The following is a 15,414-nucleotide window of genomic DNA, read 5'->3' as shown; positions in this document are numbered from 1 at the left end:
TGAGGTGCATGTGCGTGTGTGTCTGTGTGGTGTGTATGGGGTGTGTGTGTCGTGTGTATGAGGTACGTGTGTGTGGTTTGTATGGGGTGTGTATGGTATGTGTGCACGTGAATGTGTTTGTGTGTGTCTGTGTGTGTTGTGGGGTTGTCCCCTCCCTGCTGATGAGCAGGTTGTGTTGCTCGTGAGCCTAGGCCTGGAGGCTAACCCCGTGCGCATTCCTCCCGCGCAGTGAGGGGCACCCAGTCGCTCCGCCCCTTCCCACTGACCCTCTCACCTGGGGGTTGTCCATATACCATAGGAGGCAGTTAGCCTGGGTGTCCAGAATGAAGTACCTCCGCAGAAACTTGCCGCTGTTCTCATGCTCCTCGATGTCCAGAAACCCACAGATTCGGTTCTGCCGATCCACATAAGGCATTCCTGGGCTCTGCTCTCATCACCCTGCGCACAGGAGGGAGGTGCTGATGAGAAGGAAGATGAAGCAGCTCTGCCTCAGGACCTGCAGAAATCTTTCCAGGAAGTTGGGCTGAGACTCTCTCATCAACTTCCTTCCGTGGGGGCACCAAATGTTCCACTCCAGACCCTGGAAACCTCTCCCAATGTTAAGCACCCCTAAAAATCCATTCACACGTATTCAACTCACTTTTCCAAGGCTCTATGTGCCCAGGATAGCACTGGGCACTTTACATTCATAGAGGAGATAAGCTCAAACTTTAGATCAGGGGCCTGCATTCAAATTCCAGTTCTGGATACTTGTCAATTGTATGATCACCAATTATTTAACCTTCGTGTGCCTCAGCTTCTGCATCTGTAAAACGGGGTTAATAATAGTGCACCTCATAAGGCTTGGGCTGAGAATTAAGTGCTAGTTATACAGTAAGCACTTCCTGAACAGTAGCTATTATCGTCGCTCTGCACAAAACCTTGTAAAGTGGCTCACAACTCAATTTTATACATGGAAGAAATGATCTCAGAAAGGATGTAAGCTCCAATTCAAACATCTGAATAAAATTCTGCCAGGCTCTTGAACAATACCTCACAAGCATGGGCAACCAGAGCAAACATGGACAGGCATGATCACATCAAGTTAAAAAGTTTCTGCACAGCAAGGGAAACAACCAACAAAGTGAAGTGAAAACCCACAGAATGGGAGAAAAGTCAGCAAATTACCCATCTGACAAGGGACTAATAACCAGAATATATAAAGAGCTCAAACAACTCTATAGGAAAAAAATCTAATAATCCGACTTTAAAATGGACAAAAGATTTGAATAGACATTTCTCAAGAAAAACACATACAAATGACAAACAGGCACATGAAAAGGTGCTTGACATCACTGATCATCAGAGAAATGCAAATCAAAACTGTAATGGGATATCATCTCACCCCAGTTAAAATGGCTTTCATCCAAAAGACAGGCAACAACAAATGCTGGTGAGGAAGTGGAGAAAAGGGAACCCTTGTATGGTGTTGGTGGGAATATAAATTAGTACAACCACTATGGAGAACAGTTTGGAGGTTCCTCAAAAAACTAAAAATAGATCTACCATAAGATCCAGCAATCCCACTGCTGGGTATACACCCAAAGAAAGGAAATCAGTCTGTTGAAGAGGCATATCTGCACTCCTATGTTTGTTGCAGCTCTGTTCGCAATCGCCAAGATGTGGAAGCAGCTTGGTGGCCATCAACAGATAAATGGATAAAGAAAATGTGGCATATATACACAATGGAGTACTATTCAGCCATAAAGAAGAATAAGATCCTGTCATTTGCAACAACATGGATGGAACTAGGGATCATTATGTTAAGTGTGAAATTAGCCAGCCACAGAAAGACAAACATCACTCACTTATGGGACCTAAAAATCCAATCAATTGAACTCATGGAAATAGAGAGTAGAAGGGTGGTTACCAGAGGCTGGGAAGGGTAGTGGAGGGCTGGGGGGAAGTGGGGATGGTTAATGGGTACAAAAAAAAAGTTAGAAAGAATGAATAAGACCTACTATTTGGTAGTACAACAGGGTAACTATAGTCAATAATAATTTAATTGTACATTTTAAAATAATTAAAAGAGGCCGGGAGTGGTGGCTCATGCCAGTAATCCCAGCACTTCGGGAGGCTGAGGCAGGTGGAGCAATTGAGGTCAGGAGTTCAAGACCAGCCTGGCCAACATGGTGAAACTCTGTCTCTACTAAAAATGTAAAACATTAGCCAGTCGTGGTGGCACATGCCTATATCTCAGCTACTCGAGAGGCTGAGGTAGGAGAATCGCTTGAACCCAAGAGGTGGAGGTTGCAGTGAGCCAAGATTGAGCCATTGCACTCCAGCCTGGGCAACAAGAGTGAAACTCTGTCTAAATAAAATAAAATAGTATAACTGAAGAGTTTGTAACACAAAGGATAAATGCTGGAGGGGATGAATACCCCATCTTCCATGAAGTGACTGTTACATGCTGCAAGCCTGTATCAAAACATCTCAGGTACCCCATAAATATATACACCTACTATGTATCCACAAAAGTTAAACATAAAAACATTTTTCTAAAATTCTGCCAGGAATTAAGTCACAAAGGACAGCCTCTCCAGCTTCATGAAGATACCAAGAGATTAAAATGCAAGGGGTTTCTGGAGTCTTGCGGTAGGATCACAGCCCTGGCCCAGCATCTTACATCACTCTGCTGTCACTGTTATGGGGTGAATCATGTCCTCTCAAAATTCGTATGTTGAAGTCCTAACCCCAAGGCCTTCAAAATGTGGCTGTATTTGGAGACAGGGTCTTTAAAAAGGTGACTGAGTTAGCATGATGTCATTAGCATGGGCCCTAATCCACTATGACTGATGTCTCTAATAAGAAGAGGAAAGACCCTGTGAAGACACAGGGCAGTGACAGCCATCCACAAGCCAAGGCGCAGGCCCTGGACGGATCTTTTCCTCATGGCCCTCAGAAGAAACCAACCCTATTAACACCTTGACATTGGACTTTCAGCCTCCAGATCTGTGAAAAAATGAACTTCTGTTGTTTAAGCCATCCAGACTGTGGTCCTTGGTTATGATGGCCTGAGCAGCCTAACACAGTTACCCATAAAGCCTCTTATAATGGAAAGAATGAGGCATCAGAACAAAGTCCCAGGCTGGGTGCAGTGGCTCACAACTGTAATCCCAGCACTTTGGGAGGCCAAGGTGGGAGGATCGCTTGAGGCCAGGAGTTTGAGACCAACCTGGGCAACATAGCGAGACCTCGTTTCCACAAAAAAATTAAAAAATTAGCCAGGCATGGTGGCGTGCCTGTAGTCCCAGCTGCTCAGGAGGCTGAGGTAGGAAAATCGCTTGAGCTCAGGAATTTGAGGCTGCAGGGAACCATGAGAGCGCCACTGCCCTCCAGCCTGGATGACAGAGTGACACCCTGTCAGAAGAAGAAGAAAGGAAGAAAGAAGAAAAAGGAGAAGAAAGAAGAAGAAAGTCCCAGCCCATGAGCACTATCCCTGACTCCAGAATAGTCTCTCTAGTAATGTGGGATGAGCCACACCTTCAAGCCAGCCAGCCTCTGTTCTTGTTGCAATTTTTAGGCCTCTCTGAGAGCCAAATCAAAGGGTGGGAGCTCTCTTCTGCTCCCCAACGAAGACTGGCTCCTTTCAATGAGCAGAGACACCCAATTGAAATGCACACCCAGTGCCGACATGGGACAAGGGGTCCCACAAGGGTCCCAGAGCACCACATGACCTTCAGACTTTCAAGGTCAGACCCCACCACTGCTGAGCCCTGAGAGACTCCAACAGAGTGAAGCTCCCGGTGGCCCAAGCCCTCTGTCCACAGCCACACAAAGTTGTGAGATGGCTGCCTCAGGCCATCCTCCACAAGGGGATGCTGGGTCAGCAGGTGAGCTACAGAGACCCAACAGCCCTGGTACTGCAGGCCCAGATACCCTCCCACAGCACAGGCTGACATCAGGCGGATTCAGATCAGGCTAATAATAGTAAGGATGGTGACTGATGGCGTGGCGTGGTCCCTCCCGACCCCACAAGGGCCAGTGCTGAGAGGCGGCCCCTAGGAACAAATGCCCCCCACCAACACACACATGGATACCAGTGACCGGTGAATCCCTTGATCCAGGTGAGGTGAGGGGGACTGGAGATAAAGACATCAGGGAGACGCGTCGGGGAATCCCACAGCTACTCACTGTGAAAGGAGAGGGAACAAAGAGCAAAGCAGGCGAAAAACAGGGCAGAGGTGAAACAGCACAGCTAAGGAAGAAGTCGGAGGAGCTGCAGTAAAAGAGGCAGTGAGAAGGATCAACCGTGGACAGAGGAGGTTTCAGAAACACAGCAGAGAAGGATATGTTGCAGCACAGCAGGGGCCGGGGGAGGCACACCCCTGCCCAAAGCAGCATCCCTTCCATTATGGCACCTGCAGACAGACCCAGCGCCTCCTCGAACAAAGCTTCCGCCCCGGCTCCAGTTTCACAACGGAGCCAGTTTGAGTTCAGAAACAGGAGAGAGATGGGTACAAGCCAGTAATGAGGAACAGACGCCACAGGAGGATCGTGAAGTCTCCCAGCAGACACTGGGTCAAAGGCAGCAAGGGGAGCGGTCTGGCGCTGGCTGGGGGCAGGGGAGCATATCCTGGAGAGAAGCCGCAGCTCCCTGGGTGACGGGGAAACAGTAGTCCCACCAGAAGGGTTGGAGCAGCATTCCGGGAAGGGTGCAGAGCTGCCTGGTCAGGATGCTGGTGATCGCCAGCCCCCCAGGAAAACCAGGCAAACCGCCTCGATGCCCAACCAGTCACAGACAGATTTGCAGGGGCTGCAAGGACTATCGCTACTCCTGAGGCATCTCCCAGAGAAAACACACAAGCTGCTGTGGAAGAGTAAAGCTAACTGTCCTGGGCCCAATCGCTAAGCACGGTGTCCAACTGAACACTGGCTTTCAAATTTCTCCTTTTAAGCCTGCAGGATTCATCATGCCTGTCTTTTTCTTTCTTTTCTTTTTTTTTTCCTTTGTGAGATGGAGTCTCGCTCTGTCGCCCAGGCTGGAGTATAGTGGGGGCAATCTCAGCTCACTGCAACCTCTGCCTCCCAGGTTCAAGCAATTGTCCTACCTCAGCCTCCCAAGTAGCTGGGATTACAGGTGCACGTCACCACACCCAGCTAATTTTTGTATTTTTAGTAGACACGGGGTTTCCCTATGTTGGCCAGGCTGGTCTCGAAATCCTGACGTCAGGTGAGCCACCCGCCTCAGCCTCCCAAAGTGCTGGGATTACAGGCATGAGCCACCGCGCCTGGTCACGCCTGTCTTTTTCTGAAGTCAGGGGCTAAAGAAGGCACACTCCAAAAGTCCAATTTTGTTTCAGGGGCGTCACGGTGGGAGAGGGCCCTCACGGACCCAAGGGGAAGATAAGCATTCAGGTTACAACACCTCCTGACTGTGGCTCTATCCCTAGAAAAAAACAGCTGCTCAGATGTCCCGAGAAGCAGCTGAGTCACAGAGCTCATCAGGAATGTGGGAGGTGGGGGGAAGGACCAGCTGCAGGAGAACGGAGCATCACACAGAAATGTGGCTCTAACTAGCTGACCCACGCAGCAGCGGTACGCTCAGATGCTGCACACAACGTGAACTCAGGTCCTGAGCCCTAATCCTCTGATGGTTCATTCTGATCCCATTTGTACATTCCTTGTCTCAACAGCTGCTAAGATTGGGTCTACAGAGCTGCCCCAGGCCCCCAAATCCCCTGTCCTCACCTCTTCAGCCATGTCTCCATCATTTTCCAAATCTTCTCTGGCTCTTTCTCTTCTACACAGAGGCCTGTGTGCAAGTTAACTTTGCCACCTCATCCCTAGCATCTACTATTCTAACAATGAGCCAGTGAGGGGAGAAAAGGGAGTGCCAGTAGTAATTGGTACTTAGATGGGGGAACAACTTGGTGTACATATATATGTGATCACCTCCAAATCCCCAGCCAAGACCAAGGCAAAGCTTCAAAATGTCTTTTCAAACTCTCACAACACTCTGCCAGTTACATAGTTGGGGTTTTTTGTTTGTTTGTTCTGTTTTTTGAGACAGATTTTGCTCTTGTCGCCCAGGCTGGAGTGCAGTGGAGCCATCTCAGCACACTTCAATCTCCACCTACTGGGTTTAAGAGATTCATTCTCCTGCCTCAGCATCCAGAGTAGCTGGGATTACAGGCCTGTGCTACCACATCCGGCTAATTTTTGTATTTTTAGTAGAGACGGGTTTCACCATGTTGGCCAGGCTGGTCTTGAACTCCTGACCTCAGGTGATCCACCAGCCTCAGCCTCCCCAGGTGCTGGGATGACAGGTGTAAGCCACCACGCCCAGTCAAAATCACTTATCTTAAATTTCATTTTATGTTTTTATTTTTTAGAGACCCGGTCACACTCTGTTGCCCAGGTTGGAGTGCAGTGGTGTAATCGTAGCTTACTGCGGCCTCCCACTCCTGGGCTCAAGCAATCCTCCTGCCTCAGCCTCCCCAGTAGCTGGGACTACAGGTGCACACTACCATGGAGGGCTAATTTTTTAATTCTTTGTAGAGATGGGATCTCCCTGTGTTGCCCAAGCTGTTTTAAAACTCTTAGACCCAGGCAATCCTCCCACCTCAAGCCTCCCAAAGTACTGGGATTATAGGCATGAGCCACCACACCCAGCCTTAAATTTCATTTTGCCCTGAGTTCCCCAGTGTGAAAATATTGGATGGAGGGTGACCTAGTGTGGTTTATCCCAGGAATTCCCAGGTAAGTCTGTGGGAATCCTAACAATACCCAGGCCTCATCTCCTGGGACAACATGGAAAGTGTTCATGCTGGGGCCGGGCACGGTGGCTCACACCTGTAATCCCAGCATTTTGGGAGGCCGAAGCAGGTGGATCACTTGAGTTCTGGAGTTCAAAACCAGCATGGCCAACATGGTGAAACCCTGTCTCCACTGAAAATACAAAAATTAGCCAGGCATGGTGGTGCACACCTATAATCCCAGCTACTCGGGAGACTAAGGCAGGAGAATTGCTTGAACCTGGGAGGTGGAGGTTGCAATGAGCTGAGATCATGGCCACCGCACTCCAGCCTGGGTGACAGAGTGAGACTCCATCTCAAAAAAAAAAAAAAAAAAAAAGACAAAGTGTTGACGCTGGGTTAGAGCTCTAAATATCCCTCTCTCTAGATGGTCCCTTCACCTTGGCTCTCATACCATAATGAAACTATCTGGCAAGTAGCTTTCTGGCCTTCACAACACACAGCTAACAAAGCACACAGGGTATCTGTAAGAGAAGGGGCCTCTATCCAACCCACTCAGCACCCTATCTTCCCTAGCCAAACCTTCCTCGTGTTTTCTGGGTTTAGTGCAAAAATCATAATATTACAAGGCTGGAATTATTTTAACAATCACTCCAGCCAACAACTTTCACATTTGCATGCTTTTTCATGTCCCTATCCATATAATTGGCCTTTTTAAAACTTAAGATGATGTCATGAACATTTTCCATGTTGCTACATAGTCTTTATAATCATTGTTTCTAATGGTTGCATAACATTAACGGACTGGTTTTACTCTAATTTACATAACCATTTCTCTACGATTAAATTGGAGGTTGTATCCAATTTTTCACTATTATAAATAAGGCTAAAATTTGTATTTTCATGCTTTATTTCTTCTTTTACATGGAAAGAGCATAAATTCCAAGTAATAACACAATGAGATCACAGGCTATGATCTTTCGTAATTCTTGAGTCCTTTTACAAAACTGCTTTCTAAAAAGATTTCATCTATGTTGCAACCAGCAATATATTGTTACCATCACTATAATCTTACGTGTATTGAATGTTCTCATTATTTTAAACTATTGATAGTTTCAAATACATAATGACATCTAGTGAGGCTGAACATTTTTTAAATGTTTGTTTCCTATTTCACCTTCCTTCCTAGACTTCGTTAAAAGCAAATCAAGAGTATGTGTATACAGAATTCCTCTCTTTCTGTCTCCCTCCCTGTCCTTCTCTCCCTCTCTCCCTCACTGTCTCCCTTTCTTCTCTGTCTCTCTCACACACACACACCAAACCAACCCAAGACATAGCCTCCTATTATTCCAGTAACTCCTCTAAAATGTATTTCAGGCCGGGCATGATGGCTCACCCCTATAACCCCAACACTTTGGGAGGCCGAGGCGGGAGGATTGCTTGAGCCCAGGAATTCAAGACCAGCTGGGCAACATGGCAAAACCTCATCTGTATCAAAAAGACAAAAATTAGCTGGGCATGGTAGTGCATGCCTGTAGTCCCAGCTACTCAGGAGGCTGAGGTAGGAGGATCACTTGGGCCCTGGAAGTGGAGGCTACAGTGAGCCAAGATCACACCATGGCACTCCAGCTTGGGTGACAGAGTGAGACTCCATCTCAAAAAAGAAAGAAAAGAAAAGTATTTTAATGAAAAGAAAAACAAAAAGTGGGAAGTTTTATATGATCCAGGTTTCTAAGCAGAATATAAGTTCTTAAATATGTAGTACAAATGAAAATAAGTATTTATGATAAAAGTGAAACTCGGGGAAAGAAAGTGAGTTTGCATGGAGTTACCCATTAATCAGTGGCAGAAAGCATGTTAAACGGCAATTAAACTGAGAGATTCCTGGCCAACACCAGCCAGTTGACTAGAAGCAGCTCATGAGAAGGAAGAGTCAATGGCTGCCTGCCACAGAATGAAATGGGGGACACTGGGAGGCATCACAGCCCCAAATATCTCTCTATCGCCCATTTCCATGCCTTAGATTCCACCAGTGGAGATTCGAGCCAAGAAAAAAATTACCCTGAGGAACTGAGGCAACGGATGACTTTGTCAGGCTTATAATATACAAGAGACAGCTGGGACCCAGACCCTGAGAAAATAGCACATAGCCCAGATGGGACGCAGAGGCACTAGAGGGGCTGAAAGGGAACGATCACTGCTTAAAACAGATGTTGTCTACTTAAAAAATGTTCCTAAGATTCTTATATACCCAGGACAGGAGTATGAACCTTTCTGGAAAGCAATTTAGTTCTCTCTCTCTCTCTTTTTCTTTCTCTCTCTCTATATAGAACAAGAAAGCAAAAAATGTTCATACCCTTTGATTTGACTTCTAGGATTCCATCCAAGTCAATCAACAAAGATGCAAAGAAAGATTAAAGCAAAAAGATGGCAACTGCAATAGAATTTATAGTAATAAACAACTGGAAATGTCCTGAACAACACAACGATTAGAAAATAATTCTTTTTTTTTGAGACAGAGTCTCGCTCTGTCCCCAGGCTGGAGTGCAGTGGCACCATCTCGGCTCACTGCAACCTCCGCCTCCCAGGTTCAAGCTATTCTCCTGCCTCAGCCTCCTGAGTAGCTGGGACTACAGGTGTGCACCACCACACCCAGCTAATTTTTTATATTTGTAGCAGAGACGGGGTTTCACCGTGTTGGCCGGGATGGTCTCGATCTCCTGACCTCGTGATCCACCCACCTTGAACTCCCAAAAGTGCTGGGATTACAGGTGTGAACCACCGCGCCTGGCCCAGAAAATAATTAAATAAACAACAGGACATGCTCACAAGGAAATATTACACAATGATTCAAAAACTCTGTTTTCAGGTTATTTTTAATGAATGAGGGGAAAACTCACCATATCATAAATTTTTTTAAAGATAGGAAATGGTGCATAATATGATCTCAATCATCCAAATATTATTCTTATATTCCTATATATGGCCTGTTTTAAAACCAGATATACAGTCACCAAAATAGTAAGTTGTTATCTATGGGCTATGAGTGGAATTTCATTTACTTGTACATATTTTTCCAAATCTTCTACAGGGAGCATGTGTTACTTTATTTAGCAGGAGAGAAAGCTATTTAATTCCACACAGATTCCCACCCAAGTGTATAAGTTTTGAATTTGATAATAAATTTCTCAATTCTCCAGAGTCCACAAACAAACAAGGCTTTCCCTAAATTATAGCTCTCCTGGAACTTTTTGTTGTTTTAAAGACCTAAACCTAACAAATAAATGTTTCACATCTCATAATTATCCAAGAGCCAGACATCTACCTGCCCAGAGCGCTTTAGCACCCTCCAAGTTATTTGGGTTTCTTACTTCATATGGTAACATCCTCTGAGCGCCTTTCCTCCTTTCTCTTGCTGGTGTGGTCCCCGGCTCTCTGCTCTTAAGAAGAGCCCAGGTCCTCGGGCTGACAGAATACTCAGTCCCAAGTCGACGCTGCTATTCCTTTATTCCTACAACACATGGGCTGTACCTTGACAAGTGCTCTGGGAAGAGGAAACGGGGACCCTGACAGGAATCCCCAGTGGAGTTTTCCTTCTTGAAACTTGGGAGATAGGACTGACATTTTAAAGTAAGTGCCAGGCGAGGTGGTGTGCACCTCTAGTGCCAGCTATTGGGGAGGCCAGGGCAGAAGAATCGCTTGAGTCCAGGAGGTGGAGGTTGCTGTTGAGCCAGTATTTCGCACCACTGCACACCAGCCTGGGTGACAGGAGTGAAACCCTGTCTCAAAAATGCATACATACATACATACATATATACATATATACATACACACATAAAATAAGTGGCTGGCTGGATGAGTGAAAAGATGAATAGATTGATTTTTTTTTTGAAATATGATCTCACTCTGTCTCCCAGTCTGGAGTACAATGGCACAATGATGGCTCAATGCAGCCTCCACCTCCTGGGCTCATGCGATCTTTCCACCTCAGCCTCCTGAGTGACTCGGACTACAGGCGTGCACCACCATACCTGGCTAATTCTTGTATGTTGCCCAGCTGGTCTCAAACTCCTAGGCTCAAGTGATCCTCTGGCCTCAGCCTCCCAAAGTGCTGGGATTATAGGCATGAGCCACTGTGCCCAGCCAGATAGATTTATTTTAAAGAAAAGCTATAAAGCTAATAAGTAATGAGAGTTGTGGTTTTCCTCTTGATTTTGAAGATGGCTAACATAATTTGGAGACAAAGGAAATAATAGAGGGAAATAAGGGAGACTCTGCCTGACTACTTTGGCATTTTTGAGATAAATAATAAGAGAAAGTGATAACAGAGATAAAGCCTTAAATGGTACTGGCTCAAATACAAAATATCTACTACAACCTCAGTTCAAAAATGAGAAAAAAATTACTCATTTTAAAAATTTAAAGATGTTTCTTTCACATTATTCTGTGTTGGCAGGATAAGGAATTTCTGGGATTTTGCTCCAGAAAATATTCAAAAGGTGCTTTTTGACAAGGATTGGGGTGTATGGTATGTACATTTTCTGTCCCGTTACCCCTACCAGGGCAGAAGATGCAGGCAGCAGCGTCAGTAGTGAGCGAGAGGTTCTACCAACCAGAAATGGCTCAACTGGGTGACAGAAGAAAGTTTTTCGGGAAATAAGATCAGAGATCTCAAAGAGGACTGTATGAAATAGAGCAGACAGGAACTGAGGTGTAGAGATATGGAGCAGTCACTCACCTATTGCTAGAATACATATGGACCACATCAATGGAGTTCACATATGTTCAGATTTGCAGTACACATCAAAGTATATTGTGAAGCCAACAGGGCCTTCGCAATGTACAAGCCCAGTAAAAACAACAGCAAAATGCAAGCATGGCTATTTGAGAACACATCCCTGAGAATGAGTCAAAGATTATAACTTAGGAAGTGTGGAAGCCTCCACTTCCTACTGCTCTAACATGGCCGCATTTTGAAACTGTCATGATAGCAGATTCCAAATAGTGTAAGGCGGGAGGATAAAGTGCAAGAGAAGGAAATGTACTGAGAACAAGTTCCCAGAGGAAGTGCAGGGTGAGGAATGCAAACATGTACAGGAACGAGGCGGAGGGAGGATCAGACAGGGTGCTGGCTTGACCCTGAGATAGCCCAATCCCCACTGGACCCTAGAACTTGGAGTAGAGAACAAGAGATACTCAAGAAGGAATTTTTGAAAAAATATAGGCCGGGAGGGGCGTGAGGCAGGAGTAACTGGAAATTGATACCACTGCAATAAAGATGCCAAAAACAACAAAATATTTCAGACACTCATGACCTCTCTTCACAGCAGCCTCATCTACATTCAAAGAAAATGTGGTTGTTGGAGCCTGCAGGAAACAAAAGCTTGCCCGGGGCTGAAGGCTCATCCGACCATTTCCACCAGAGAGGGCACCAGTGCAGGCACGCAGCCACACTGGCTTTACTGCCTGTAAAAGCTGAGATCTCCAACTTTCAGAATTGTGAAAGTCCCCCCACAATGAATTCAGTTTCACTGTAGGGCTTCCTAACAACAGCTGCCAGTCCTGGAACTCTAAACTTCATTTTATAATGGACCATGTCAACCAGAGGGTACTAATACATGGGCAGTAAGAGAATGAAAAGAAAACATCATTTCTCCCGGCTGGGCACAGTGGCTCACGCCTGTAATCCCAGCACTTTGGGAGTCCAAGGTGGGTGGATCACGAGGTCAGGAGACAGAGACCATCCTGGCTAACACAGTGACACCCCGTCTCTACTAAAACTACAAAAAATTAGCCGGGCATGGTGGCATGCGCCTGTAGTCCCAGCTACTTGGGAGGCTGAAGCAGGAAAATCGCTTGAACCCATGAGGCGGAGGTTGCAGTGAGCCGAGATCACACCATTGCACTCCAGCCTGGGTGACAGAGCAAGACTCTGCCTCAAAAACAAAAAACAAAAAACAAAAACAAAAACATCATTTCTCCGACCTACTGGCCTTTTGCAAAGTGCCAGGGGTGGGGCAAGGGAGTGGTGAGGGGGGAGCATAAATGGCCTAGCTGTGTTCCTCTAAAGACATGTGCTTCTGTCTCTTGATTTAGGGAAGGAGAAGGGGCTGGGCGTGGTAAGGAGGATGTGCAGGTGACAATAATCAGTATGAGTATTTAAAAAAAAACTTTCCTTTTTTTAGAGTCAGGGTCTCGCTCTGGTGCCCAGGCTAGAGTGCAGTGGTGCGATCATAGCTCACTATAACCTCAGACTCCTGAGTTCAAAGACTCCTGAGTTCAAAGAATCCTCCCGCTATAGCCTCCTGAGTAGCTGGGACTACAGGCACACACTATTACAGCTAGCTAATTTTTCTTTTTTGTAGAGATGGGGTCTCACTATGTTCCCCAGGCTGGTCTTAAACTCTTAGCCTCAAGTGATCCTCCCACCTCAGCCTCCCAAAGCCCTGGGATTACCGGGATGAGCCACTGCATCCAGCCAATGAGTATTTTTGAGGGAACTTTTGCAAGAAGATGACCATTCAAAAGGGTGTGCTGATTTCAGTTACCTATCCCAAGCGTGCAGTGGAGTGAAGGGAAAGAGCGTGAGTCTCGAGCCAGATCTCGAGCCAGACAGACCTGGATGCAAATGCCGACAAGTTGCTTAACTCTTCAGGGTCTATTTCCTAATCTGCAAAACGGAGATAATTGCTTTACCTACTTCAAAGGCTGCTGTGAGGATTAAATGAAACAATGTGTGAAAAGTGCTGGACACCCAGACATTGGGTAAATATTGTTGTTAAAGTGCATGTGTGGGTGCCTAACAAGGAGTACATGGTCATCATTACTACTGCAACGTTGCTGAACACTGGGCAGGCAGCTGCTGCATGCACACCTCCATCCCTCCAACGCCAATGAGCAAATGTCAGTGAAAAAGCTGCAACTCTGGGATCCCTCTCACAAGGAAAGGCGTCAGCTTCCCTCACTCTTCACTCGACTCCAAGAACAACCACATTTTACATCTCTAAAAATTCTCCAGGAGGTTTAAAACAAAAAGTCCAGGCAATTCGCTGACTCCTTCTTGGCCAGGGTACCCTGAGAGTTAACAGAAGCCTAGACATGCTCATCAGTTTCCAAGGAAAGGATCCTAGCGCTGCCTCTCGATCCGGCCACGGGCAAACACACCAGCAGAGAGCTGCTTTACAAGGGGCCAACCGAATTTGAGTCCCAGCCTTGGCACTTTAACTGCAGTGCTTCTCAAGAGTATAAGGAGAAGAGGACCCAGCTTCCCATCCTCTTCATCTCTGCTGACCAGGCACTGCGGGCAAAAGGCACACCACAAGGCCAAAGCCCCCAAGCCTTTTGCCCACACTAGGCAATATTAGGAGCCCCTGCCCCAGCAGGGCTGGGACCTCCACAGTGAGAAAGCCCAATTCTGGTTTTAATGCATAACAAATCACTTCAATCAACTGGGGTCAGGGCAGGGAAGGGGCTTTCAGAAGGAACTGTAGAGTCACTGCACCAGCCCCCAGCCTCCTCTACCGACAGGATGGGGCCGCATCCCTCCCACCTCTCGGCTGCCCTATCTCCCCCGCCTGTCCAATTTCCCATCTCAATAATGGGCTTATATCAGGCAGGGCCAGGATTCTTCTATTCCCATAGGCCAACACACTATAATATTTGCTTTCCTTCCTTCCTTTCCAAAGCCTACCAGATTAGATTGCTGGAGTCCCATCCAGCTCACTGAGACAGATGGAAAACCGAAAGTTAGGCAACCCAAACTGTTCATGGTGGAAAAGAGAGAGGGGGCAGAGCAACCCAGCATCGCAGCACCCAGATCCTCTTTTCCAAGCCCTAGGTCTATCACAACCAGAATAAGTCGAGCCACAGCAGTTTCCGTGAATCAGAAAAGATATTCTGATGCACTGTTTTCTGCAGCAAGCTCTCATCTGAGTCATCCAGCCTTTCAGCAGGGGCATCACCCACCTGTCCATCTGTCTCATGAATTGGACAGGAGACCAATGCTGCTTGGGTCTTCCTAGTATCGTAGCACTTCAGCAAACACTTGGCAAGGCAGTGGGAGGGCTGCTCTGGGGCTCAGCTGATAGGGATCATCAGCCTTCCCCTTCCCACTTCTGCAGGACAAAAACCTGCACCAACCAAAACCTGCATGTCTTCAAGATGTATTTTAACCACTCTAAAATACCGAGCTGAATATGGTTCAACTCACTACCATGACATGATGGAAACTGCAGGCCCTATTTCCTTACACAGAAGACAGAAGAAGAAAGCACAAACGACAAGGAAAAAGAAAGGTTTGCAAAAACTCTTCACCAAAGGGCAGGCAGTTTCTCAATCAATACCAAGGTAATTACCCATCTGTGAAATGAGCAAGGCTCCCATTACCAGCCAGCTAAAATCCCACTAGGAGTGCCACAGACAATTTATAGAAAGTATGCTGTAATGTACAAACAGGGTCAAAGGATACTTAGGTGTAAAGGCAACATCCAGACTAATAACTCCCATGTACCAGCTTGGTGAACCAAATCCCTACAGGTTTGAGGAGCAACGACACTGCTCTTTTCTCTGCCATTTGGACAAGTGTAAACAATTCATGTGTTTGCATTCATTCATTAAAGCAACAAACATTTACTTAGCACCTGGTACATGTCATACGTTGGGCTGGCTGTAATCTAGA

General features: G+C 46.4%; 1 protein-coding gene across 4 annotated transcripts in view; it reads right to left on the bottom strand.

Moving 5' to 3' along the window:
* Positions 1 to 15,414, bottom strand: part of PLEKHA2 (pleckstrin homology domain containing A2) — a 91,502-nt gene that overhangs the window by 56,226 nt on the left and 19,862 nt on the right. For 3 of the 4 annotated variants that reach the window (XM_023214510.2, XM_023214509.3, XM_023214508.2), the window contains one exon: positions 275 to 438. The exons of the other annotated variant lie outside the window; for it this stretch is intronic. In XM_023214510.2, the coding sequence (XP_023070278.1) occupies positions 275 to 415 (141 nt within the window). In that variant the 5' untranslated portion in view covers positions 416 to 438. The remainder of the gene's footprint in view (positions 1 to 274; positions 439 to 15,414) is intronic. 4 annotated transcript variants of the gene reach the window in all.

This window comes from Piliocolobus tephrosceles, chromosome 7 (genome assembly GCF_002776525.5).
Source record: "Piliocolobus tephrosceles isolate RC106 chromosome 7, ASM277652v3, whole genome shotgun sequence".
Lineage (NCBI taxonomy): Eukaryota > Metazoa > Chordata > Mammalia > Primates > Cercopithecidae > Piliocolobus > Piliocolobus tephrosceles.
This window is presented reverse-complemented; position numbering and strand designations above follow the sequence as displayed.